Raw genomic sequence first — 25,969 nt, 5'->3', positions numbered from 1 at the left:
TAGAAACAAAGTAGACTTATGGCACTTTGTCACTGGCTTCAATTTATGCCCTTTAAAATGTGACCAAAATGGGTCCTGAAAAATCATCATTATTTGACGAGTTGCCAGCAGCAGTGAGCTGGCTATGCAAAACGAGAACTAATTTGATGCTCTGCACCTTATTCCCAGCATCATGGTAACTTGGTTTCCCAATCCATTCTTACTGGAAAATAAATACTGTGTGAAGACAGCCTAACACCTTTAATGGGAAATGTGTTTATTTCTTTCTTTCTTTTTTTACAGAGGGATGGGGGGAGGGGAACACCCTGAAGACATGGCCTTTACCACCATTCTCCTGCTGCACAGTTAATGGAGGGGATTGTTTTTACCTCGATAAAGATGGGCATATTTTATTAATGGCGTGGAACAAAATCTTGTGTATTTGAAAGCAGACACAGTAGAAAAGTCAACTGAGAGCTGGCTGTTTTGGATTTTTTTTTTTTTTTTTTTTTTTTTTTTTTTTAAACATAGGTCATGAAAACCGTTACTGAATAAATGCTTTTCATTTTTCAGGTCTGACACACTGTTGCCTCAGCACACATTGAGCTTAGCCCGATTGTTGGCACAGCCACAAACGGCACAACTTGTTTCTGATCTCCGCAGCATGTCGGAAAAATGCTACAAGGCCACTTTTTCAGGTCATCCAGCTATCGCTGGGTAGTAGGAGGCTGAGGTATGATCACATTATCCCATTTACCGAGTGACAGGTTGTGCTCACACGTTATTTATTTCCAGAAGGCTTCAGAACACTCACCAACTCATACAGAAACCAGTTCAGTGAAATGAATAACGGAAATTAATGAAAAGCATCATGGAGCAGGGAATAAGGTGGATTGCATGGATGATAAGGGACTACCTCTCTTGCATTAAACAAATCATTAATGTTCATTTATGCTGGAAGGTGATAATGACATTAGAGAATGACATTATGCTGTTGCAAAAGAAAACAGACTCTCGCTGGTAACAAATGAATAAACAGATTAATCATTTCCAAATCCTGTCAACAAACTGATAATGAAAGTTCTTGCTCTAAATTAAAGGGTGACATTTCAAGGCAAAAGTGTTACCTTGCAACATGCACTCATGCAAATACATATTCCACACAGCGCAAAGAAAAGGCAGCAGGATCGTTTGTGTGTGAGATGAGGCTTTTGCTAGTTAGTATGAGCACTGTGAGCCTTGACAGACAGACAGCGAGTGGTGGTTAGTGCCGCAAGCTGAAAGTCAGGGACAGCCAAATTCATTTCTGCACTTTATAGGGTCTTTTATGGTCAGATCATTTCAGAATTAATGTTGTTAGGCTGTTAAGTCAAGTCTCTAAACACTGTCAGTGGCCTAGCCATATAATTTATGTGGTGCCAATAAAAATAATTTCAGAAAGCATTACTGTCCTTTTGTTTTCATCTCCTCTATAATTTATGTCAAATTATGACTTTTAATTGACTGGCTTTTACTTCAACAAACTGCTCCAGCAAAACTTGCTCAGCGAATGCCATTTCTACAGTCGTCTGAGTGTATATTTAGCTTCAACTTCACACTCAACTACAGGCACACATTTTAGTATGCAGTCCATGCACACTCACCCATGATATAGCTAGGGTGGAGGACTGGGTGCACATTGCCGAATAGAAAATGGCTGTTTGAGACTCCAAAATTGCAGGAAGATTTTTCACTCTTATCCCTGCAGGAATTAGGTTAAATCACTCACGCACACCCCTGTAATTAAAGCAGGTATTCTCTGAATTGGTCACTCTGGAGTCCACAGCCAGCCCTTTTAAGGTGCCAGATGAAGAAGTAGATGTTAGATGCACAAGTCAAACTGTAACACTGTGAAGCATGCAGAGTTCACCCCTAGAGCCATGGTTCCACCAATGTGTCCCAATCCCAACATGCAGCATCCAGAAACAGTGATTCTCAGCGCACAGAGGACAGGGCACAGTGAGACACGTCTGAATACACCGCAGACCACCCGAAATGAGAGCAATGTGTTTATGTTATGGGCATGTGCCTGAATACTACATGTGTTTACATGCATGTGATGCATGCATGCAGGATATGTACTGTATGTTTGTGTGGTTGTTTGTATAGCTTTCACTTTGTATTATAAAATGCATCTCTCAACTCTCTTTGTGTGCGTGTGTCTTACGTAGTGTGGACAACTCTTCAGATGATTGAACTCCTGAGCATGTCTGCATCTGACTGCGATTTGTGGATGTTTATGATTTGCTGTGCTAACATCATGAATGCTTCCACATGATGGCTGCTCCTTTCCAATACCTGGACTTCACTTGATACGAAGACCGTGAAGAAAACGGATTTTCTAGAACTGTTGTGAAAATCGGACTTTAAAGTTTGTGTATGTGTGAGTGAGAGGGGATGTGTGCCACCCGTCAGCCTTCCTGATACAAACATTTTCAGCTAGAGCATCATCAGAGGTGAGAGCGGAGGGATAAAGAACAAACACTTCCAAATAGAAAGGCATATGGTGCATTATTACAAAATGCATCACTAAGCACAGGGAGGGAGATTCATCACAAAAATGAATGAAAATGTGCAGAACTCGTATGAAACACCCGGGAAAATAGACTAAAGAGTGAAGGTAAAGCATACTGAAAGAGCCCACCTGCCTAACAACAAAGCCACTGACAAGGCAAAAGCTGCTTTGCAATAATTTGCTTTGCTGTTGCTTTTGGATGAAGTATGAGGAGACTAAATCAATCAATAGTGAGGCTAAACAGGCGTGTATTTTCACGTTGTGCTGTTTCTATGGATACCCTCTACTCTCTATAAATCATTTACTATTGCTGAATGCGTTGGCTGAAAGGGTATTATCGCTGCATGTCATGCAGACATGTAAAAACACAATAAGCCCAGTAGGCCCTTTTTTCCTGACTTTAAGAACAATGATGTTAAAAACAATACAATATTGTAATATTAATTTAGAATTTAAATTGATCCACTGGCTCAAAGACAGATTGTTTGCTTTTATATACTGAAAAAAAAAATCTTTGAAAATTCTGTTCAAAAGCAGAGCTGCATTTTTTGCATTTTGTTTTCACTGGAGGGATAAAGTGATTGTATTATTCAATTTATTTATGAATCTTTTATTGTCTTAGAAACCCCCCAGAGTTACTTATAGTGCATAGCAGCAGTGCCTCATTGAATGCCTTCCAACCTTCTTGTCACTCACTCTCTCGCCTGTGGTTCACGATGCAGAGTGTTTGTTTTATTGAGGTTTTATTCTCTATTATGGAGTTTGTCAAAAGAAGCGCCCCTGCGCCCTCTCTCCACCACTGTAACTCCAGACTCTGTGGGGGGAAATCAGAGATTTTAACTGGCTGACTGCTTCCTAATCTGGCAAACCAAATGTACATTTTTTTCTGCCTTGAATAAGACTGGTAAAGACGTATAATTTTGTTGCGGACAACTTTGTGGCATCCTCTTGGCCTAGGACGGTACAGCAATAATGACAGGTTGGCTGACCAGACCTTGACACGGGTCTGGCTCTCATCAGGGCTGCGGTATTAAAGGAGATCCAGAAACACTGAAATGATCAGCCACTACCCAAACCAGGCTCTCAGACTTAGCAGCCACCGAAACCGAGCAATCGCCTCGCCAGTCTGCTCTGCAGGCGAACCTAAACATGTTTTTCTTCATAGGAATACGTCTCATCCAAATTACTTAGGCTCCAGTTACAAAAATTTGTCCTAAATGGGTTTGTATTGTAAACAGAAACTATTAATGACACACTGGTTAAATAGGCGGATAAAATAAAAGGTCTCTCTGCAGCAGCAGTCAGTCTCAGATTTACACCTGAACAAGTTTTTAATGTTCTGATGAAAAATCTGTGCATTTCTGCATGGCTAGGCTAGATGCATGTTTACATAGACCTGCGCTTTGACTCTTCTGCAACTCACAGCTCCCACCTGATTTAAAACTGCCCTTCACAACAGCTCAATATGCCTGAGTAGCTGAATGATTTTTACTCAACATAAGTCAACTGAGGCAAACACTGATAAATGCCAGTGGAAGGTTAGGTCAGGCGTTTGAGTTAATCCCCAATGGGAAGCAGTGGAGGAAATGACCCAAGGGCTAATAGAAGGTGTGTGTCTGACATGGCTGAGAAAAACAGAGGAAAAGGCACAGTGTCCAGTAAAAAGGAAGAGAAGAAGCCAAGGCAGATGCAGGGGCTGAGAGGTTACTGGAGCAGCAGTAGGAGAGGGAAAAGCACAGTGGGTGGTAGCCTTTTGTCCTTGCATGTCACAGATCAAGAGAAAAGGCTCAGGGATACAGTTATTTTAACGAGGCCTGTTTCTCAACTTGCGTTTTATCACATAAAACTCATTTCAAACGTTAATTAAATTTGCTGTGGGAAATTGGGTGCCAAGCTAATCATTTGTAATTTTACATTTTCTCATTCAAAAGCTATTATTTCTTCCCCTTGGTAGTTGCATCGGGGTGAGATGACTCACCTACACAAGTCTTTCCATCGCTGTGCAGGACAAACTTCATGTGGCAAGAACACTTAGGGCCCTGGTCAGTCTCCTCACAGATGTGCTGGCAACCCCCATTACCGTAGTTGCACGTCACTGGGAAAGGACACGTAGTTAACACAAATGGTACTTTGAGGATTACGCACAGTCTAAGTTATTCATTTGAAAGTCAGTGTGGAGAGGAGAGAGGAAACCGAGAGGGAGAGATGGTATGACATGAAAAAAAAAATATGCACATTTAGATGGGACAATCTAACACACACTCTTTCTCTGGGCCATATGCTCTGTGACGTAAACACTGCAGGCTCAGTTTAGCCCTCTGTCAAATGTGCACAGAGTAATGTTTCCGATGGAGTTTCTCGAGGTGAGCTGAAAACTGAAATTATTACAGAGGCGAGAACGGCACTTGGAGTTACCATGATTATCGTTTAACCTCAGAAATTGTACAATAAGACAATAACAGCGCAATAAGAGCTCTGAAAACTAATGCAACCTCTAGACATCCAACAGCATCGTCTTTGTTTATTCAATGCTATTTACACCTGGATTTAGATTAAGGTCAAAATCTGTGCAACATAATACTAGGTAGAGCGTGTATTGATTTCCATATTCCCCACCTCAGGTTCTGAATCCATGTTAATTAAATAAACTCCGCCTCTTGGTTAATTAATTCATATCTCCCACTTAATCTTTTTATCCTCCTGACTTCACTGAAGGTTGGAGTTGCAGAGGTCACGTTTTTAAACTCACCAACACTCAACGAGCAAGCAGCTGAGCTCATTCACTGCAAGTGGCTGTGAGTCAAATGATTAGATTTTTAATCCTTTTCATTCATTCTACAAAATATGCAAAAGCTTTAAAGTCATTAAAACACTATACACATTATGACATTTCATAGGCACTAAGTAAAATTTCTGGTCCAAGTTTCTGTGTTCAGGCGAGGGGAGCGTTAAGTTTGGCTCTTTTAACACACCTGTGATGACAGAGTGAAAAAGAGCACGAGCGAGCCTAGGCTTCTACCGCCATCCTGTCTGCACCCTACCATCCCTGCGCCTTTTGCCCTTTTCCTGGGCTGTCACAGAAAAACTATAGAATAACACTTCTCCAATCCTTATCCAAACACAGACAAATCCCCCATCAGCCCTGGCCCCAGCTCTGACAGGATGATCTCGGTTGCACAGCAACAGGAAGTGTGCACTGTCCGTCAGAGCAGTCCCCTTCGAGTAACCTCCACATGCTTGCCCCGGTTGTGTAAATGATTGCTACTCATCTGATAAACATGTTTTTCTTTACAAGGACTATTCCGAAGATTAGTCACGGCTTGGTAATGCAACATAAATGTCAGTTGCCAACTTCAAATCTGATGGAAGGCATTTGTGGAATGAGTGCAATTATCCATAATCGGCTAGTTTCCAACCCCAATCACCTTTTCATGAGGAACCTATAAACCATCCTTCTGACGTGTTTCCCTGTCTGTGCGTGTGTGCGTGTGTGTATGGCTTTAATAGAGGGAGTAACTAAAAACGCTTCAGGTTGAGACCACTTACGCTTGCAGTCCTTCATGTTACGTGTGAGCTGGAATCCCGGTCGACACTCGCAGGAGATGCCACCCTTCTGCGTTTCCCTGCAGATGTGTGCACACCCATGATTCTTGTCCATACAGGTGGGTCCCTCGTTTTTTGTGCCATCTGGTTGCACTGCAAAGGAAGTTTTAGACAGAGTTTTAATCGCAACTGCCCAACAGACAATTTTTCTAAAGCCAGATACTACTGACTAAACTAAGAATTTGACTTTTAATTAGAAAACACAGAAGACATAAGTGGGGTGGAAAAGCCTTGCTCAGATGCCTTGCACACATTCTACCCTTTAGTGCCTCATATGCCTACTGGTGGTGACTGATATGCCCAGTTACCCCTTTACAAAGATTCAGGCCCTTGTTGGAACATGCAGGCTATAAAAAGGAGGCTGCCTGCAGAAAGGATAAAACTCCCAGCAGGAGCTGATCCCGTAGACCTGTAATTTTAATTGAGGTAATCCCCCATAAAGAAAAGAACACAATGAAAAACCCTTCTTGGTTAAATTCTCCCTGTTGAGACTGAGATCAAAAGGGATTGCGCTAAAGGAGGGGTGTCAGTGCACATTTTCATGAGTCATCAAGGTTCAAGCACTTCAGTAAGAGCACGACAAAACCTCTCATACAACACAAAATAAAAGACACTGAAAAAAGGCCTTTCATCATTTAAAGCTTTACTTAACGTGACACACAATGATGCGTCATTTCAGTGTGATGTATAAATGCTTGATGAACGGGCACAACAGACACCCAGCATACATTTCCATCCCTCGTGTCATAAATTATAACACAAATGGTGCAGTGCTCTCTGCATAAAGCTGACATCTTTGCAGAAGACGACTGATATTCGACTTATCCGTTGTGAAACCTTTCCTCCACTACAGATGCAGTGACAAACCTCAGCTCTCAGGCTCATTAAAAACCAAACAGATCTCCATCCCTTTCCTTTCCTTTCCCTTTCCTTTCCTGGCGTACAGGGAGGCAGTGAGCAAAAGACATCTCCATTAATGTCTCATTAAATCTGCTGTCACGCTGAAGGGTGTTTGGAGGTCTAACTTTTTTAATTAGCCAACTTTTTGCTATATATTGACGCATTTGCATATGTGCATGTAAGTGTCAACAGCCAGTAAAGAACATATAACCTTGTGCACTCTTCCTGAACACTGTAAATGTAGTGGCTCAGTTGTCTTGCCAACTATATGCTGTCATATAGTAAACTCCTTGTTCCTGCCTCTGGGGTTATAAAGAGAAGGCAATCTCAGTTTGACAGAACAAGTTTTTACATTATTCTGTCCCTAACTACCCATTTGTCTGCCACAATAACCTCCCCTGATTATGCCCTTTTGTTTTCCAGATGTTTTGCCAAAAAGAAGTACCCTCTTATTTTATACATTTCCACTCATGGCTGTTGTCAGGAATCCATTCCGAGTCTCTCTTTGCTTCAAGGGGCTGACAACGTGAATGTGAGCGACAATTCTGACCTCCTTGTTAAATACTGTCCATCACTTTAAGTCTGTCAACAAGTGTCACAAGGTCATGCAATCCTCTCAGACTTTCCTGTCTGAGCTGTTGATGTTCTGGCAGACAGGGTGAACTATCAGACACCAACTGCAACAACAGCTTTCCCAGGAGCACAAAGACTCAGCGCTGAACAAACACTGAGCCAAAAGGAAAAAGGGCACGGCAAGACTGAGCGAAGTGAACATGAATGAGCATCAATAGAGCAGCTGCTTTAAAGCACTGCAAATTTCCCCGTGAGTCATGTGGATATTTAAGTAGGATATGGAATTCAATGGTCCCCTTTCTTGACTGCGTCTATCTGAGGCCAGAGCAAGAAACATACCGCTATAAACTTAACAAAGGATTGAATTTCCAGCTACTCCCAAATGGACCAAAGATTATTTACTAAGGTTGTATTATGCATCCCAAACCTCACTTCACTCTCCCTTCATTTTTATGCAGCCCCTCTACCCCAATGCTACAGACCCATCCATCAATAACATGTCAGGTTGGGGCCAGAACCTAGGCCTTCGACTCTCTGAGGACCAATAAAAGGCAAAGTGTTGACACAATGGCCCTTTTCTCCAGGCTAGACCCACCTATCATCCACCATGTGCACTTTCTTCTAACTTGCTGCCAAAAGCCTCCAGTTTTTATCATTACTAAATGATGGGAAGCAGAAAGAAAAACATGCTTTTATATGGAGTTGGACAGGAAAGCGAAGAAGAGAAATAATACGACTTAAAAAAAAGAAACACACATGCCATCATCCACTAACACAATGTGCTGAGCCATAAAACATAACTCTATATGTAGAAAGTAATAAAAACTATCACAGGACACTTTATAGGCAGAAAACTGGACAGGAAATAGAGTCTAAAGTCTTGGAACAGAGCAGGAGACACTCAAGATGTGATGGGTTTTCACCCAAGCTCAAACAGGAAATATTTCAGGATAGGCACTTTCTTCCTTTTTGTGGTATAAAAGAAAACACAAAAATTAAAGAAAATGGAATAACCCTAGTTGTTTCTATTACAACAGGTTGTGACCTCTATACCAAACTTTAAGTTCATTACTATAACTACACATTAAGAGCAACAGCAGATGTTGAAGGGATAGCGAGGGATTTGGAGTAAATGTATACTCTCTATAAAAAGAAGGCATATCCTACATCTAATTATTATAATTATTAATTCATACAAGGTTGCTTTTGTACGAAGAGAGCCTGTTTTTCCCCTAGCCAAGCCCTGTGACATCCCCTTTTTTCTGAACATGTGAACTTATTCTGATCTATGATTAGCAGAAAATAATAATACTAATAAAAATAATAACAATAATGATGATAATGGTATTATGTCGGATCATATTCAGGGATGGGATAGCTCTAAAAAAAATTTTTTTTTAAATAACAATGCACATGTGTAAGATATATAATAATATGGTATTATAATCTATCTGGAGCTGTCAGTTGTTCATGTCTGGTGAAAGCTGCCATGCTTAAAAAACTGTTTCACTGGAATTCAATCAAAATTCTGAGGTTTATTTTATTCATGAGCGAGCTACAATCAAAGCTAAGAAAATAAAAAAATTTATATATTAAGGCTCTAACCATGGCCATAAAAAAGTATATTTTGACTATAGCACAGTTTTATAGAACCATTACAGCTCTAATCCCAGTCCCAATCTCATCACTCATTCCAAGAAGCCGATAAAGAAATCAGTTTTCAGTGCCTTTAAGAGTACGGCAACAGCATAGACACACATCAAGAGATCACTTATTTAATAGTGCTTCCCATGCAATGAGATCATGCTTAATTGCCAGTATTCTTACACTAAAGTAAATGAACAGAAACCGCATGATCCTCCAGGATAAAGTCTCACTCGTTTTGTGCGTTTGTCAATAAGAGGAACTTCAGCTTAATATGTGAGATCAGCCACAGTGCCTGCAGGACACAGCTTTAAGTGCAGGTCACATCCAAAAGATGCCTTTCTGAAAACCATCAGTTCAGGACAATGAGTAGTGAAGGTACCTAAGGATTTACTGGTGATAGAAACTCCACTGGACAGGTCAGTCTAAATGGATAGCTGTGTGGAGATACTGACTGGCACTCAAATCATTTTCTAAGCCTGGGGCTTGCTGGCTTAGACATTGCAGTTAACTCCATAGCTTGCGAGCTACAAATGAACAAGCTGTTTCTGCTGCCCTCTTATAACCCAGACCGGCTCTTTAATAAATTGCAAAAATCGACTTATGTACCATTTTTTAAAAACATCTCTATCTTGCCAGAAACAATTTTACTGGACTGTATGTTACACAAAGGAGCTAGGGACTCTGTAGGAGCCTGCAGCTCCTTTGAGATAAAACTGGCCTATGAAGAAAATAACCATAAACTATTGACAGCAGGATATGAGTTTTAACACAACATGAGAAACTAAGCCAAAAAACGAAAAAAAATAACACTTAACAAATCCAACTAAAGTGCCAACTTCTATGAACTTCAAACAAAAGATTCAAGGAGGCCACAAGTTCTTCACCACAGCGCTGCAAACCCTCTTAAACCTGAGAACCATGTAGTGGGGAGACCGAAACAATGGAGATGAAGTAGTGGAAAGCATGCCAAGGGTTTATAGTCTGCTCTGAGTGCCCCAGGGCAGTGAAAAGAGGGCTCATGGTCCGTGCTGAGCTGCTGTCATACATATCAGAGGGGAGTCGGTCTCCCTCTTTTGGGGAGAATGTTAAGCAACGAGCTAGCGCTGGGTGGATACAAACTGAAAAGAAGGGGCCTAGCGATGGAGCCACCACACTATTAAAGCAACATTCCTTCCTCTTAGATAATGGGCCCTTAAAAGTTTTAATAGGAGGATAAAAATGTCAGCGCATGGAAAGGAGAATGGGAAAAGAATCGGACTGGGTTGGGCTGAGCCGCAACGCAGATGGTCAGACAGAGCGACAGGCCAGTGAGCCGGTCAAGGAAGTAACTCTTCCCCACTGACTCTAAGAGCAGAGAGTCCATCCAAGTGCTACTGTTTGGGTTTTCTGATTTTCTGCAGCTCTCAGAGGCCTTGTTGAGCCTTCTTATTTCACTCTCTTTTTTCCAGAGAGGAGCCACTAAAGGCATAAACAAGCGGAAAATGGAAAAAGATAGCAGACATCTGGACTGATATATGTCACTGCTTGAGTGCTTGTTGTACATCTTAATATATTGTGTTTCTAGAGTAAAACAAAGCGTGGAGAGCTACCATGATGAAAAACAAAAACCAAGAGGAGAAGCATAACCTAAAACAGTTACATTTATAGACTTTAGAAGACTAAAATAGACAAGAATGTGCTAGATATGATTAAAGCTCTTGAGAATCTCGATTTCTACTGTAGAAAAAACATATTGAGGAAACTGCTTGTGCGTGCGAGCCTGTAAGCGTACGTCTATTAAGGTATGTGGATGCATTGACACACAGGTGTATTTGCATAATGTATGCATGTGGCACACGCATTTGCGAGTGTCGGCCCATCTGTGTCACACACAGTTGTGCAGCACCTGCTGTGGATGTGCCACTCTCCCCTTCACTCCTCCCCCATTCTATCAAGGTCACCTCACTGTGCAGTCCCAAAGGAGCCAGGCACCCTCCCAGCAGAACAGACAACACAGCAGAGCACATCCAGGCTGCAGGCTTTCTTTGATACGGAGATACAAAAGGCATGAGATACAGTATGTTATTACAAAGCCCCATTCTCTCCAAAATCAAAGCAAGAGGCAGCTGAAGAAGGCATCTGTCTCTGCAGAGCCTAGTCTGGCCCTCTGGTTAAACCCATGATAGCCAAATGTTAGTGGAAAAACCCCACTGGCACTCTGGCAGTCCGCACCAGCGAGCTAGGCTGGCCAGCTTAGAGATGGCCTTCAACAAACCCACGAGGAAAAAGGATGCCCGTCTCAAATGAGGTTCAGAGAATTCGGTGGCAAGGCAGCCAACATTTGCTGAAGCTCAAGCCACTGATGTATATTTGTTAAAGGGTGGGGATGGAAGGGAGGAAGGGCATGGGTCCTGTGAAAGTCTGGACAAATAGCTAAGATGTGGGAAGATATTATAGGAAAGAGGCAGAGGAAGAGAAAGGAACGAACAGGGAAGGAACAGAAAGAAAGACACACACACACACACAAAAGTGTCCGTATGTCTTTATCTGTGCAGCTCGAAGTCTCTGCTCTACTTCCCTAGAATAGGAAAAGAGCCTGGTTATACGGTTGGGCTGCAGAGCAATGAAGCAGCGACTTTTGCACTTGTAAAAACAGTTCTGTGGCCAATGCACAGACAGGCAGGCAGACCCACTGAGATCCACGAGAGCAATCATGAAAGAACCGTGTCGGCTTCTGCACAATGGGACAACCACTGTTACATAAACATATATTAAAAGCATACAAACTTTCCCTTTACAAAAACAAATGGATGCATAAAGAATTTCTCTTTGCAATCTTAAATAAGAAGCATCGCATCACATGAACAATGGAAACTGGCCCTTTATCAGCGCATTACTTCATGAAATTAAAATGTGAAACAGCCTGATAAATGGATATTACAGTCGAGGAACTTGGGTTATTTTATCCATTTATGTAAACACAAAAGCAATAAAACAGGGTTCAAGGACTCTGTGCCTCGTCTCAAACTGGAGGAACACTAACTGAGAATATAATATAAATATTATGAATTTGAGCAAATTTATCAGAAAACTCCTTATTGTGTTGCAGTTTTAGCCTGCACATAAGCGCTTCTGAGGTCAACATACCACAATCTGCATCTAAATGTTAAAAAAGGACATGCCAGGATGTGCCTCTATCGGAATTAAACTGGAAATTATTAACCTGCCTTCCTGTGCATGCAAGTCTGTATGTGCGTGTGACGATTATTGTGTAACTATTTGAATCTGAGAAAGAAAACGTGAGAGAGAGAGATTAGCTGCGCAAAGGGAAAAAGCCAAACCGAGAAGCTAATGGAAGCTGTAAACATAGGAAGAGGTTTGCACTGGCAAAGTAAACATTTCCTGGACAGAAAAGCTCTACTGTAGACAAAAAAACATCACCAATCAGGTGACTGGTGAGATACAGTTTTAGAAGAAATTGCTGTTATTCTTTCTAATATGATATAAGAAAATGCCGATTTGATCATCATGTTGGAACATGAAATGGAATGGAATGTGTAAACGTGGCCCATATTTTTTTTTTTTTTTTTTTTTTTTAATTATCACTTTTCCATTACAAGATAATTTTTGGATGATACATTTTCTTCTTGAGTGCAAACTCTGCTTGGAGGTAATGCATGTTCATCTGTTTCTGATTGAGCACTTTGAAGACTTAAGTGCAACAGTCTATTACAGTCTCCTTCAGCAGTGAAAGGTGACAGTAAAGCCTCGGGGCTCATGTAATCAAATTTTTCGGCGCAATGAGCTTTAGACACTCTGGAACCTAATCATCAGACTACTCAGAACTTTCAAACTCCATGTTGCCGCTCTGCAGCTTTCATGGCATAGTCAACCACATTTATATCATCACACTGATTGGCAGTGACAAGACGTTGGATTCAGAAGGCTCATTTTCTTTTTCAAAGTTACATCACCCTGCTAACTTGTGTCGGCTCAACTTGCTTCTTGAGCTGCACCGTTTCTCAATCATTTCCTACCAGTGGATGAGTCAACTTTCAAATCCCGTGTATCCTGTTTTTTGTATTCAGAACTAAAGATAAATATACTGAATACTCAAAGCACTATACATGACTTGCATAACCAACCATCAGTGCACACTTAAGGTAATTGCCATACCGGATATTCAGAAATGTATGAGGCTGAAATTATGGATGTGTGGGTTGACTGAGACTGAAATTCCTGAATTCCAATGTGCTGGATCCCATCTCACGCACATACGTCCCTGTCATCCTCCTATATAAAAGAGATAATAAATCAAACGCAGAGCAGTGGAGCCCTCTTGACCTAAATGGCATTCCTATCAACCACTAAGCACCTTGGCTGGCCTTTGAAAAGCTTTATTTCTTGACTGGAAGAAATGTTTGGGGAGAATAAATGAACTGTTACAGCTAGACGATGGAGCCTTCACTTGGTCATAGTTATTCCTGCTGAGGGGGCAGGGGCAGGTCTAATAAGAGACAGGCCAGCAGCAGCCTTGTCATTAGCTGAGAGGCTGGCAGACCCCTGCTGCCTAATTGGCACAGGCTCACTGCTAACAAGGGCTCGCTACCAGCAGGGGAAACAGACCGGTAGCGAAAGGCAGTGCAGTGTCCAGGTCTGCGCTGTCCTTGGAAAAACTGGTAGAAGTTACCTAGGGAACACCTGACCCATTAATGGAAGAAATGGAAAGCTGATGTCTTTTTAATGAGAACAATAAAGCTCATGAGCAAACTGCACCCCAGGCTTTGCTGTTTAAGAGAAGGGCTGGCTGAATGGATGGAGGGTTGCATTTAAACTGGCTTGGCTGGGTGATTAAATCAGCTTTCATTTTCTCAATCATTTTTTTTTCCCTGAGCCACTTGTGTGTAATTTTTCTGTAAACGAGCACGGTGAAATTTGCTGAAATTCTGCGGGGTTCTTGTCCTGTAACAAGGCAAAGTCACTTCCTCACCAATTGCATTTTCCTACAGACACATACTGTTGTAATAAGAGCAGTAATAATAAGCAGATGAGTAGCTGTTCTGTCGCTTTGTCTTCCAAAAGTAATGAAACAATGACTAGGCGTCTATCTGATCACTATCGGAAGTTTGTAGATTTATGGCAGCTTTAATCTCCTGATCCAAATGGGTCTCATCTGTAAGCAATAAAGATGATATTAATATAAAAAGGGGAGATTGACAGAAATGAGGTGCATTTACAAAAGAGAGAGGGAGAATAAACACAACAGATGAGAGAGCTGGGCAAGAACGGACTGGTGCTCACACGTCTGTTTCTGCATCTATATAGTAGTAGGCCTTTGAAACACATGATCCGGCTTTTCACCTCACTCAAAAAACACTACGTTTATGAAATGTAAACATTGACAGTTCACTAGGCCAGACTGAGCTCATAAACCAGACTTCCAAGATCCTCATTTCACCATCCGGGGAAATTAGGAACAGCACAATCTAATGACTCCCAGCAAAAGCAGGCGTCTCACAAGAGACAGAACAGGGACGAGGAGGTCACCGACCCTGCTGGACGTGTTGTCTGCACCTTCTGGATAAAAGGTGCTGTTGCAAACCCCAGGAAACGAGAGAAAAGATCCAACACAGACCCAGCCCAGTTTGGCAGAACTAAGGAATCTCTCAGACAGCTGGATAAATACCCCTGGAATACAGGTATGCGTTTTGTGTAACTACATGTAGGCGAATTGTGCGTCACCCTTTACAGGGACAGGGTGCTCAACACAGATTATATTCAAGTTGAGTTAGTTCTCTACTTTGGTAGCACGCCCAAGCCGACAGTATCCAAACCAGCTGTTGGGCTGACAGCTAAATCAATGTGTGAGCACTGCCTGTGTTAATCTATCCAAAGATAAAGTCTGGAGGTCAAAGAAACACTCACTGCTGTGAGTTTTACTATAACTGCACAGAGAGTCGGTTAGCATTTGGATTACTTTGTTTGATACAAAGCTATGGTGTTATAAATGTATGTATGTCCGCAGTGCCCCCAAGTTTGGTAACTAAGCCTCAGAGCTGGTTGGCTCATCTTCTTCTGTCATGTCTCCATCCCACAGGAATGAACACTCTATAAACAAGAGGTGTGTCAGCCTCAGGCTATACCTTTAATTGTTTTCTGTGCTCACAGTCCCCCCGTAAGCCACTCTCATACCACAGATACCTTAAAAAGCTGCCAAGCACTAGATTGGCTCAATTTGAAAGGGTGGGTAAAAAGCAAAAAGAGATTTATCCCTTCTTCTTCTTCCCCCTTCAGACTTTGACTTACCCTTTTTCACTTAGACCTGTCAGGACTGATTCCTTTCTCATGATTGAAAACGCCTCAAATTCACCATCATCGTGTGTCACAAAGAGGCTTAACAACATCCAAAAATAACGTTAAATTTGCATTTAACACGAGGTGTCACCACATATGGTAATATACATCATTTCACATTGAACAACATGTTTGTGTGTGTGTAACCTTTTGGCCTTTGGATACAGGTATGCTGGTTGTCACTCAGGAGAAAGCCCTCTCTGCAGCGGCACTCATAGCTGCCCATCATGTTGACGCATATCTGCTGACATCCGCCGTTGCCTTCAGAGCACTCATCCACATCTGCCAGGAGACACAAAGCAAAATTAACAAGAGTGCTTCAAGACAGAGCAAAAATTACACTGATTAACGATTGTCTCAAGTCATCTGGGAAATCATTACCCATTTAATAAACAAACTCAAACATGGATGATACGCATGTCAACAACTATTATCTATTTAAGAGTATAACTCTGTAAAATTAAAGGTTTCTAAACAAATATTACAGAAATGTCTGATTTTAACTGTATTTTTTTACTGAAGAAGAGTCTACAGCCATGTGCCTCATCTGTCCCACATTTGCATTTATCTCGAGGGGTTGAAGTAATACTGTCACCCTGTAACTAGCTCTGGCTTATCATAATAGTCATTCAGCAGAAAACGATTCTCCATCACAAATATAGCTTTACTAATTATCCAACCAGTGTCTCTTGCCATACTTGAAGCTCTCTTTCTGTGGCTGTAACTGAACCACAGAAATGCTTTTAGTAAATTGTTAAAGGTAACAATGTAAGAATGGTGATAGTTAGCATTTTATATCTACCATGTTCCCTGCCTTTGTTTACTGTGTTAGAATAAAAATTTGTAAGTATGTGCTAATCAAAGTATTAGACAAATCTCAATTTTCACCTGATAATAAGGGTGCGGAGGACAAAAACACAAGCACAACATTTAATTCACCTCAAAATCATATGTAGAAAAAGAAAAAAGTTAAGCAATACATTGAGATAGGCTGGGATCGTGAACGTTGTACCAGTTTTAATGATCTCTAAAGATGCAGCACTAGCAGGGCTTGAAAAATATATTCATATTTTATCTAAGAATTAATTAAAAAATATATAATTTTTAATTTTATAATCCTCTCAAAAAAACCTGAGGTTATCATTTAAGTGCAAATGTAATACAAGAGTTTGTCTTAAGCTGAGGAGTTTGAATCTGTCATAATGGTTATCTGACATGGCACCACACCAGAGTTGCACTAAAAACCTCCAACTGTGCGGCACTAAGCCGTAAAAATGCACATGCAGCACAATCCCTTGGCAACTGGGAAACCTGATCCACCTGGGCCAGAGTACCTGCTGATGACGAGTGTCTGTCAGCCCCATGACGGGAGGAATGCAGAGAAAGGGAGGAATGAGGTGGGGGGAGGATGGTGAGGAAAAGAAGAGATGGAAAGAGTAGAGAGCAGGGGGGGGGGGGGGGTTTGCTTTGGGGGAGGTGAGGAGGAGCTGCACCACAAGGGCATAAGAAAGCGAAGCATTTACAAAAGGTGTCAGTTTCTTTCTTTTCACGAAAAGAAAGAAACTGACCACAAGCAGGAGTTGCTAACTTTACTTTCATTGGTAATAAATTGTACTCTTCCAGCTGTTCTTTCTGAATGCCATACAACTCCCATCCAGGCTCGTTGTTCTTCTTGACAAAAGAAACAAATGAAAAGTGACACAAATGAAAAGTGACACAAATGAAATGACGGAGCTTGTATGTCATGTTTTGCTGCTTATTTTTGCCTGGAGTGCAGCAGAGCTTTGCTCCTGTTGCCCTCTGTGTGTCTGAGGTGTAGTTGTAGTGATGACACTCCATATTCTTCCTTTCCCTCTGAGATTTGGGGTCCTGGTCCCTTTCTACTGACCACGCTGGAACCTTATCCATTCCTCTGCTCAATCCATTAAAAATCTGCTGTATATACAAGCCTTTTTTTTTAATAAACCGTCATGCGAAACTAATTTACTGTCTATTTGTCCAGTCTGAGAAGGCCTCTGGATTAAGTTTCCTTTCTGGGGAATTCTCAGTACGGGAAGAGCTAGAAATTAAACTTAACTTTTCTTTTTTCTTCTATTTCCACTCACAGACTTGGATTCACTGGTGTACAAAAACACGAAGTGGCACCTGACTAGATGGAAACTTCTGGGGTTTATAAGTAGGTCAGTGGCAGGTAGCACTTATGAACCTCGTCAGCTTGCCAAGCGTGCTGTCCCGTCCTCACATTCCATGAGCAAAAATGTCTTCTTTCCGCTAAAACAAAAAAACAAAACAAAAACAAAAAAAAACCCCAATGTGTCACATCAGTTAAGACTGATGGTAAAAACATTACTCTGCAACCAGGTGAAGCATAGCTATCAGAAAAACAAACTTTACAGGAAAGTTCACATTTAGGCTTAAACTCAAGAGTAAAAAAACGGAGAATTTATGAAAAGCTTGGCGAGGCTTTCATTCAACTGTGTGGCTGCTTGGTGTTGACCTCGTGGTCTCATCTCTTCATCATGAAAGTGGCAGCGACAGAGAGAAGACCTTTGAGCTGACGAAAGCAGCCGGCAACCTACAGCTGCGCCTTTGCAGATAAACTGTTAGCACGTACCAAAAAAAACTTTCACAACTCACAGAGAAATTTGTCCAAACATATGCAAAAGTCTCTTTTTCTGTTTCCTCCCTTTTCCCCTCTTCCTTCATCACACACACACATACACTACCCTACCAAAAATTCAGACATATAAAGGCTACATAAATACAACAGTCCTGGATGCATGCGCAAAATGCCCATGAGATATGCAACCAGCCTCCGAGGACCTGGGGGAATTCTCCTTCCATACCATCAGCGCATCAATGAAGGTTTAATTTCCTGATTCCTTCATCCTTCCAAATGAGGCGTCGTCTGTCAGTAGATCTCTCCTGTTTAAATAGCTCCCATAATTGCCTGTGTTGTGTGCTGGGCAAGGCTGGCGTCCAAAGCAAATATTTCCAAGCGGAAAGGGGTTCTGGCATGGCCAGGCGAAGTGCTCATGTTATTTGGACTTAAAACATTTTTTAAAAATTCTCTAGAGAGGGCAGGAAAAAAAAAAGTCTTAATCAAGTTAAAAGGGCTGCCTTCCTTCTGAAAAATGAGACATGTCTCCGCTCCATCCCTCCTTCACTTTAGGAGACGAAGGAGAAAGGAGGGCTCAAACTGAGAGAGATTAAGAGATTGGTTGTGTTTGCGGAGGCCATGTCCATTGGTTTCTCAGATAGCTCTGCCTGTATATATAACATTTGGCCTTGCACAGAGCTTTAAAGCCATGTAAACATGTTGGTTGCTTTACAGAAACCCCTGAACCCCCTTTTTTGAAGAAATAGGTTTTTCCGTCTCCGTTTTGTAAAGGTTCAGTGTCTTTTGGAACATCATTGCTGACAAAAACTTTTTTTTTTTTATTCCCGCGAGGAGTGTGGAAAAAAAAAATGCTGCTATCTGTGAGGCTGTCCATGTATCCATCCCAGTCCTTGGCCTCTATCTGAATCAAACAGAGATGGCTCTGTAGTCTAGGAAGACCAGAGACAAGGAGATGAATGGAGAGACGTTGGCCTCTTTGCACAATTCATTCACAGGAGTCGAGTTGGCTTGCACTCTTTTAATAAGGCAGCAAAACAGGGCCATGTGCAGCGATGGGCAGCAACAGCTGGTGGGCTGCAGGAGGAGACTTTGCTGCTCTCATAGATGAGCAGAAATCAGCTTGGCTTGACTGAGCATCAGTGGGGAAGGAGTGGCACATCCACAGCCAGCTTCAATTAAAACAAGATCCCTTCTCATTTCAAACAGGATTACAGGATTTCCTCTTTTTCTATGTTCCTTCTGGACTTCAGTGGCACAGCGCATTCATAAACCCACTTGACTTAGCAGTGACCATGACGCCAGTATTGAACATAGTCTGAGAGGACAAACTGAAAGCGCAGATGCTGAAGCTGCACACATTCAGTAGTACTCCGGCACCTGTCAGCTGAGTTTTTCTAAATTGATATAATGCAGGAAGTCCTGATCTTTCATCTGCAGAGCACACTATCTCTTAAATCACCAGAAATGTGTTTGACCATGACAGGGTGGAAACCTTTAACGCTTATAGCGCTGAGCAATTTATTAGTTCCAGCTCTTCCTGTCCTCCCGACGCACTGTTTCAATACATCTAACTGATTCACATCTGCTAAGCAAACATGAAATAATTCTGTTTACTATAGCATTTCATTCTTAAATCAGCCAGCAAGATTTGATTTTTTATGCCATTACATAAACAAAGCTAATAAAGCAATGATTAAATTCAGAACCTTTTTGACTTCACCCGTCTCCCAGGTAACCATTGTTGCAAACAAAGCACAGACTTAGATTTCAGATCCAATCACCCGCCGAGCTCTTTTCTAAATGAAAATCTATGAGCTAAGATCATGCTTAACGGTGTTCGTCTGCTCCTCCAAAACAAGTCTGGAAGTATTTTAAAAAGAAAACCCCAGGATGAATGTTTGGATGGACACTGCTATGCCAAGGAGACAAGAGGCCCTGCCATGATGTCTGATGGCTCCCAGTCTGCTGCATGCTTACATCCCTAAGACCAATCACAGGCTTGAGTTTCCCCCCAGAGCCCTGCCAGTGGGCTCAGCTGGAATTGTTCATTTCATGGTGGATGGGACTGAACAATCCTGAGAGTGGAGAGAGAGAGAGTGGGCGATAGCTAATTCACCAATCTCAAATCTATCCTTTAGCTCATCACTCCAGCTCCTCTGAGCTATGGAGAGACTCTCTCGTCCCAGCCCTTATCTGTCTGTGTCACAACAAAAGCAAAGTGACTTCTCGCTGGGGAGAAAGCTGGATATTTGCATCTGCAGCAAGAAGTCAAGGAGGGTTAGTGCTAAGCACAAGAAGTATCCGTATGGTCCTGAATGCCCGCTGGGTTTCATGACTGAGGGGTTAAACAGATAATCATTGCCGTGACTCATTGCTACACATTCAGGAGTTAAAAGTGGTAGTAAACCCAAGCTAGTGTCGAGTATTTTATGTCAGTGTCAGTGGTTTGGAGGTTATCCTCACTGCACTGGAAGAGTGGCCAATGCACTTAAGGAAAGCATTTAGTAGGCTGCAATGCAAATCTGCGTGAAGGTCTTTGATGACCACCTTTTTCCATCAGGACCTGGTCAATAATACATCAGTCTGAAACCTCCTGTTTCATTAGCTTTCCTTGCAGTATGATCCCAAAGGATTACATAGATGGGGATGTGGTTCAGCCAGGAGACGACTCAGACACTTTTGTTTGATGGAAACGCTTCCTGTCATCTATGTAAGCAGCAGAAAACAACGTCGCTACACAATTACAGACTATGGCAAAACACTAAACAGTGTTAAATGACACGACCTTTCCTCAGTTGCTACTTCAAAAGGGCCCTTCAAAAGCTCTTTTCAAGGCTGTAATGACATTGTTTTTGTGTTACAGTTCAAGCTACGTCTTTGGGGAAGGTTAAAGTAAAAGGGCATTCATTTCCCTATAGATTGTCCGGGGAATTGAGCTCTGCCAAATCAATACAAACCAAATCAGTGTTGGTCAATAAAAATCAAAGGAACATAGCATGCTAAGCTGTGTGTGGGGAAAAAAAAAAAAAAAAAAAAATCAATTCTACAGAAAGAAGGATGAACATGTTCTGGACTGACAGAACAGGATGATGAGTAAAAGCAAATAACACGATGACAAACAGTTATCCTTTGCAGTTTGATGGTGCTCTGTCAAACATCTGTAATGTCTATTTCAAGCCTGCCTTTGTTTCTCCCAGTGAGTCACACTCGGGATGCATGCGACTGTGGCATGCCTTCTCTCGGGAGCAATAGAAATATCATCATTTGTGTGTATTAGCTCTGGAGAGAAGTGAAACGTTATCATTTGTGGTTTTAAGGAAGGAGTATTTCTGCAGATACACATGGCATTATGCTTCTCAAGAGAGTTTAATGAACTAGCAAAGATAAGAGTGCATTTTGGTTTCTGTAGGACCTTAACCAAAACACATAAGTCATAAATGTGGGGACGCTGGTGCTACAGTGGGGAACTAATAGCGGTCCTGCATCTGGTTTTCATTGTAAAGAGGATGTGTGTTTTGGATTAAATTGACACCGATTCCTCTGTTTTTCCTCAGACTCAAGAAATCCTTTACAGCCCTGCCATGAAAGAGGTGCAGTGATTAAAAAGCACCCCTCCCTCACCTCTGCGAGATAATAGCCGTGACAGTTATAAAAGATGTAATCGCGTTCTTATATGCTTCACTTATTCTCCCTGTGATTTTTGAGAAGGTACAATAGCTCCCTCTGAGGTAAATTATACAAGAGTGGCATCTCACTCAGGACAGACAGGAGCAGTATGCTGTGATATCGCATCGCTTCCACCTTGCTGACTTTCTGACATCTTTGTGGGGTTAGGGCAGACGAGGGAGACCTCAGAAACCAGAGCGTCCCCAGTGAGGCGCACAAGGCAGTGTTCTGCTTCATGCTCCGCTGCCTTCTGCCACCGCCCAATGTCATTATGCTGCCAACACATCCAATTACAAGGAGCTCTGTGGCACGTGCGCCAGAGAGCAAACAAAGAAGACGCTGACAGGGATGCATGTGCGCTGGCCTAACCGGTGTCCCTGAGGTGACACTCGCACACACAAACACACACCATTGCCTACTGACTGCAGAAGAACCTTAGAGACCTGAAAGCTCCTGTGGGAGTTTAAAGTGCACTGTAACCATGGGGAGAAAAAAAAAAACCAACTTCAAATCAACTCGCTGGAGCTTTGTGGAGGAATAACATGAGGTAAATCCAAAGGGAGCACCTTAAAGATCTCAGACTCTAAACTCACTGTGAACTTTTGAGGATCAGGTGAGTGTCTCCTCCTCTGTGGCCTCGGGCACATCTGGTCTATAAGGGCTCTGAGACTCTGACCTCGTCTGGGAACCAGCTGCTTAGGCTCTCCATTCCAGGGCCAAGGGGACTAATCTTTTCTCAGGGGCCAAAAAGGAGCTTAAACCTGGAAGAGGAAGCTGGGGGCCTTAAGATGAAACCTCCGCTATTCCTCTTCCTCTCCGCTCTCTGTTTGTGCTGAGGATTATTCCCTTAGCAGAGCAGAGCACGGGTATTAGAATGAATTAAATTCTCCAGAAAAAGCAGTCTTTAGAGTACTTTAAGGTCTCAAGACAAGAGCTGAGATTTGCAGTTGACAGCTGCATATACACAATTCAGTCCGTCTTCAAACCCTCTTGGCTATGTTGAGATCAAAAAAATATATTTATTCATTTAATAATTGATAGATCGTTCACAGAAATGCAAGAGAATTTCTGATACAAATCTCAAGCTTTTCAAAGAAGTCTCTGCCCACAAACGGGTCACTTGCGAGAAAAAACAAAAATAAAACATGGCAGCAGAATAAAGCAACAGAATAATAAAAAAAAAAAAGAAAGAAACTTGAAAGCTCTCTCTGTGTTTGATCGTGTGTGTTTCACTATGACAAATTATATCAAAGGGATCGATGGACGCAACTCCGTTTGATGCGCCAGCAGCAGCCACACAAACAATGTATCACAATTACACACCTGCACGCAAGGCACACCAAATGATCCACGCACAACTGAATGCCATTACTAAATGGTTTGGAAAATAACCCGGCTTTACATGGTAAATACAAGCGCACGGGTGATAAAGAGGCAGAGAGCGAGAGAGAAAGAGAGACAGTAAGACTGAAGGAAAGAGGAGGGAATCGTCAAGTCAGGACAGGTTAATTATCGATCTAAAGATGGGAGTGTTTTCCATTCCAGTGTAGCTTAATCCCAGCATTACATGCAGTTCATCAAGTAAATGTGGGGCTGATTCGAGCATGGTGCCTTTCGTGCCCGCATGCAGAGTCTCTTTCACAGCAAATCGTTAAGTGCTGATAAATTTTTCTGTCATCGCTTCACCTGAATGTGAATTCTGCTGTAGCAAGTCACGTCTAACTTTACTCCACAACAAAATCACAGCAGCTCACAGGACTAGCTGGCTTTCAGCATCAAGTGAAATGCATCATGCTGAGGCTGTAACCAAGATGGAGATGATTTCTTAGGAGCAGCGAGGTCTCACTTTGGGATTTCAAATCAAAACAAAAGGAGCGAAGGATGAGTGGATGGGGTAAAAGGAGCGAGAGGAAAGGAGGGAATGGAGGTGGGTGTATGATGTCTATGTTTAGCAGCTCCAGCAGCAGAAAGACAACTATATTTTCCTTTATTTCATAACCTTTTAAGTGTAATACATCCTCAGTGAGGCCAACATGAATGGCACTTTGGTGAAATATGAAACCATGGGAAAACACGTCGGCTGACGGCTCACTCAGAGCTCACAGCTCAGAGTCGAACTCTTCATAAATTCTCTCCTTTTCATCAGAGATATTATAAGTAAGGGCTCCATTTTCCTTTTGTGAAAGCACATGTGGAACTACCTGCTATGTGAACAAGGGAATGGCAAAAATATCTGAAGCAGCTGTCTAATAAGAGCCTAGTTTGGCCTTGAGACAGACATATTACCATCCATACTTGGACATTAAACATTCAGAGTGAAGGATCTCTGCAACTACACGGGTTAAATTATGGTTAGTTTGAAATTTGACACATGTAGTTAATTATATACAAGTTCTTCTGACAAAAGCCCGTTATGGAAACAGTGTTTAACCACATGATTGTGTGACACGTAGGAGAAAAAGCAACACACAAGGACACTTCAAATACTCACACATATACACTCACCGAGACAATTGTGCCCATCATGCGCCAAGCGAAAGCCGTCATAGCACGTGCACCTGTAATTTCCCGGGATGTTGATGCACTCGTGGACGCAGCCGCCATTGTATTCAGTTGCACACTCGTCGACATCTGCAGAAAGACGACAACGTGAATGTCGGCACATGTGCTTCAGAAATGTAGCTATAACAAAGTATGAGCACGGTTAAAGAAACATTTCAACATTTCAGAACTACGAAAATGTCTTCTTTTGCTGAGGGTTACTTTAGCAGAGTGACATCACTTTAATATTTGTACATTCACTGTGAACATACAGCCAGGAAGTGGTGAGCTAAGCGTACAGCCTGGAAAATTGGAAACTTTTGGTCAAGCTGGATCCAAATTAATAAAATCCACACCATTTTTCTAAACCTGTAACCTCCCTGAAATGGTTTACAGAGAATAATATCCACACCTGATGCTGGATCAAGGACTTCCTGGTAGCAACCTCACTCGTTACAATAAAGCTCTAATAAGCCCAATATATAAAGTCAAACCAAAACCAGTCGCGTGTATAACCTTTATTTTTTATCATTCTTGGCACAGATTAAACAAAGCATGTTCAAAAAATGATGAATTATTCCCTTAAAATAAACACATACACAATTAAGCAATCAGGTCAACTTTTAGAGAGCCCCAGTCATCTGGTTTTGTTCCACCTCTGCTTTCATAAGTGCACTTTTAAGCTAAACATGGAAGAGACATCAGCTGTGGTAATTGGATGATTCACCTGCTACTGACATAACTTGGGAATCTGCCACAGTGTGCTAATATTTTTCCTTTTATTAAAACCCAACAGCCTAAGCTTTTATGACAAAGTATCCTAAAATTTGCCAGTTTCCAGTTGCCAAGACATTGATTCTTACTCATGGAATGTTATTTCTGGCAACATGTTAAAGCATCAGAAACCATTTTTGTTCAGTCCAAGACACTAAAAACCTTTCTACCATGACCTAAAGTATAAAGTCAGCAGCAAAATATGTAGCTATTTATACAAAACACATACCTAACTATTAAATTATCAGAGCAAGTTAAACTGGTTTGTCACCAGGAAGAGATCTTCATAAAAATCAGACAAGACATTGATTTTAGTGACCCACTGGTAGTCGATACTGAAAAAAAATGCTAATATTGATCTTATGACTAATAAAACCAACCTAACTTCAGTTCAAGTAGCTAAAACTAAAGAAATGTGACACAGAAATGAGACGGAGGCAGAAAGATAAAGAGACTGCAGACTGCTATGACAGTTTAAGTGGAGTTGTCTTTTATGGTTATGATGATGGCTGAGGGGCCCATACTGCGGAGACCCAGACAAGGTGGATGAGAACACAGAGTATTTCCATTTCGCACTTACTGGCCCATTTAGGACCAATGATTCTGGTTGTTCAGCTCCTGCTTCAGACTGCCTCTCTCAGGGCTTAATTGGACTTGACAGCAGAGGGATGGAACTAAAACAAAGAGACTCTCCTGCTCTCTGCTTATTCGCTTTCCACACGTCTCCGTCATTCTCCGATCGTAGCACACGATCACCCATCACTTTTTCACTCTGGTCT

General features: G+C 41.8%; 1 protein-coding gene across 2 annotated transcripts in view; it reads right to left on the bottom strand.

The window, feature by feature from the left end:
- The window catches only part of scube3 (signal peptide, CUB domain, EGF-like 3), a 75,907-nt gene that overhangs the window by 28,095 nt on the left and 21,843 nt on the right, over positions 1–25,969 (bottom strand). For both annotated transcript variants that reach the window (XM_005448605.4, XM_005448606.4), the window contains exons 3-6: positions 24,381–24,506; positions 15,737–15,871; positions 6,080–6,229; positions 4,512–4,628 (exon numbers count right to left, since the gene is read on the bottom strand). In XM_005448605.4, the coding sequence (XP_005448662.1) occupies positions 4,512–4,628; positions 6,080–6,229; positions 15,737–15,871; positions 24,381–24,506 (528 nt within the window). The remainder of the gene's footprint in view (positions 1–4,511; positions 4,629–6,079; positions 6,230–15,736; positions 15,872–24,380; positions 24,507–25,969) is intronic.

Source organism: Oreochromis niloticus, linkage group LG20 (genome assembly GCF_001858045.2).
Source record: "Oreochromis niloticus isolate F11D_XX linkage group LG20, O_niloticus_UMD_NMBU, whole genome shotgun sequence".
Lineage (NCBI taxonomy): Eukaryota > Metazoa > Chordata > Actinopteri > Cichliformes > Cichlidae > Oreochromis > Oreochromis niloticus.
The sequence above is the reverse complement of the archived record's forward strand: the minus strand, read 5'-3'. Positions and strand labels throughout refer to the sequence as shown.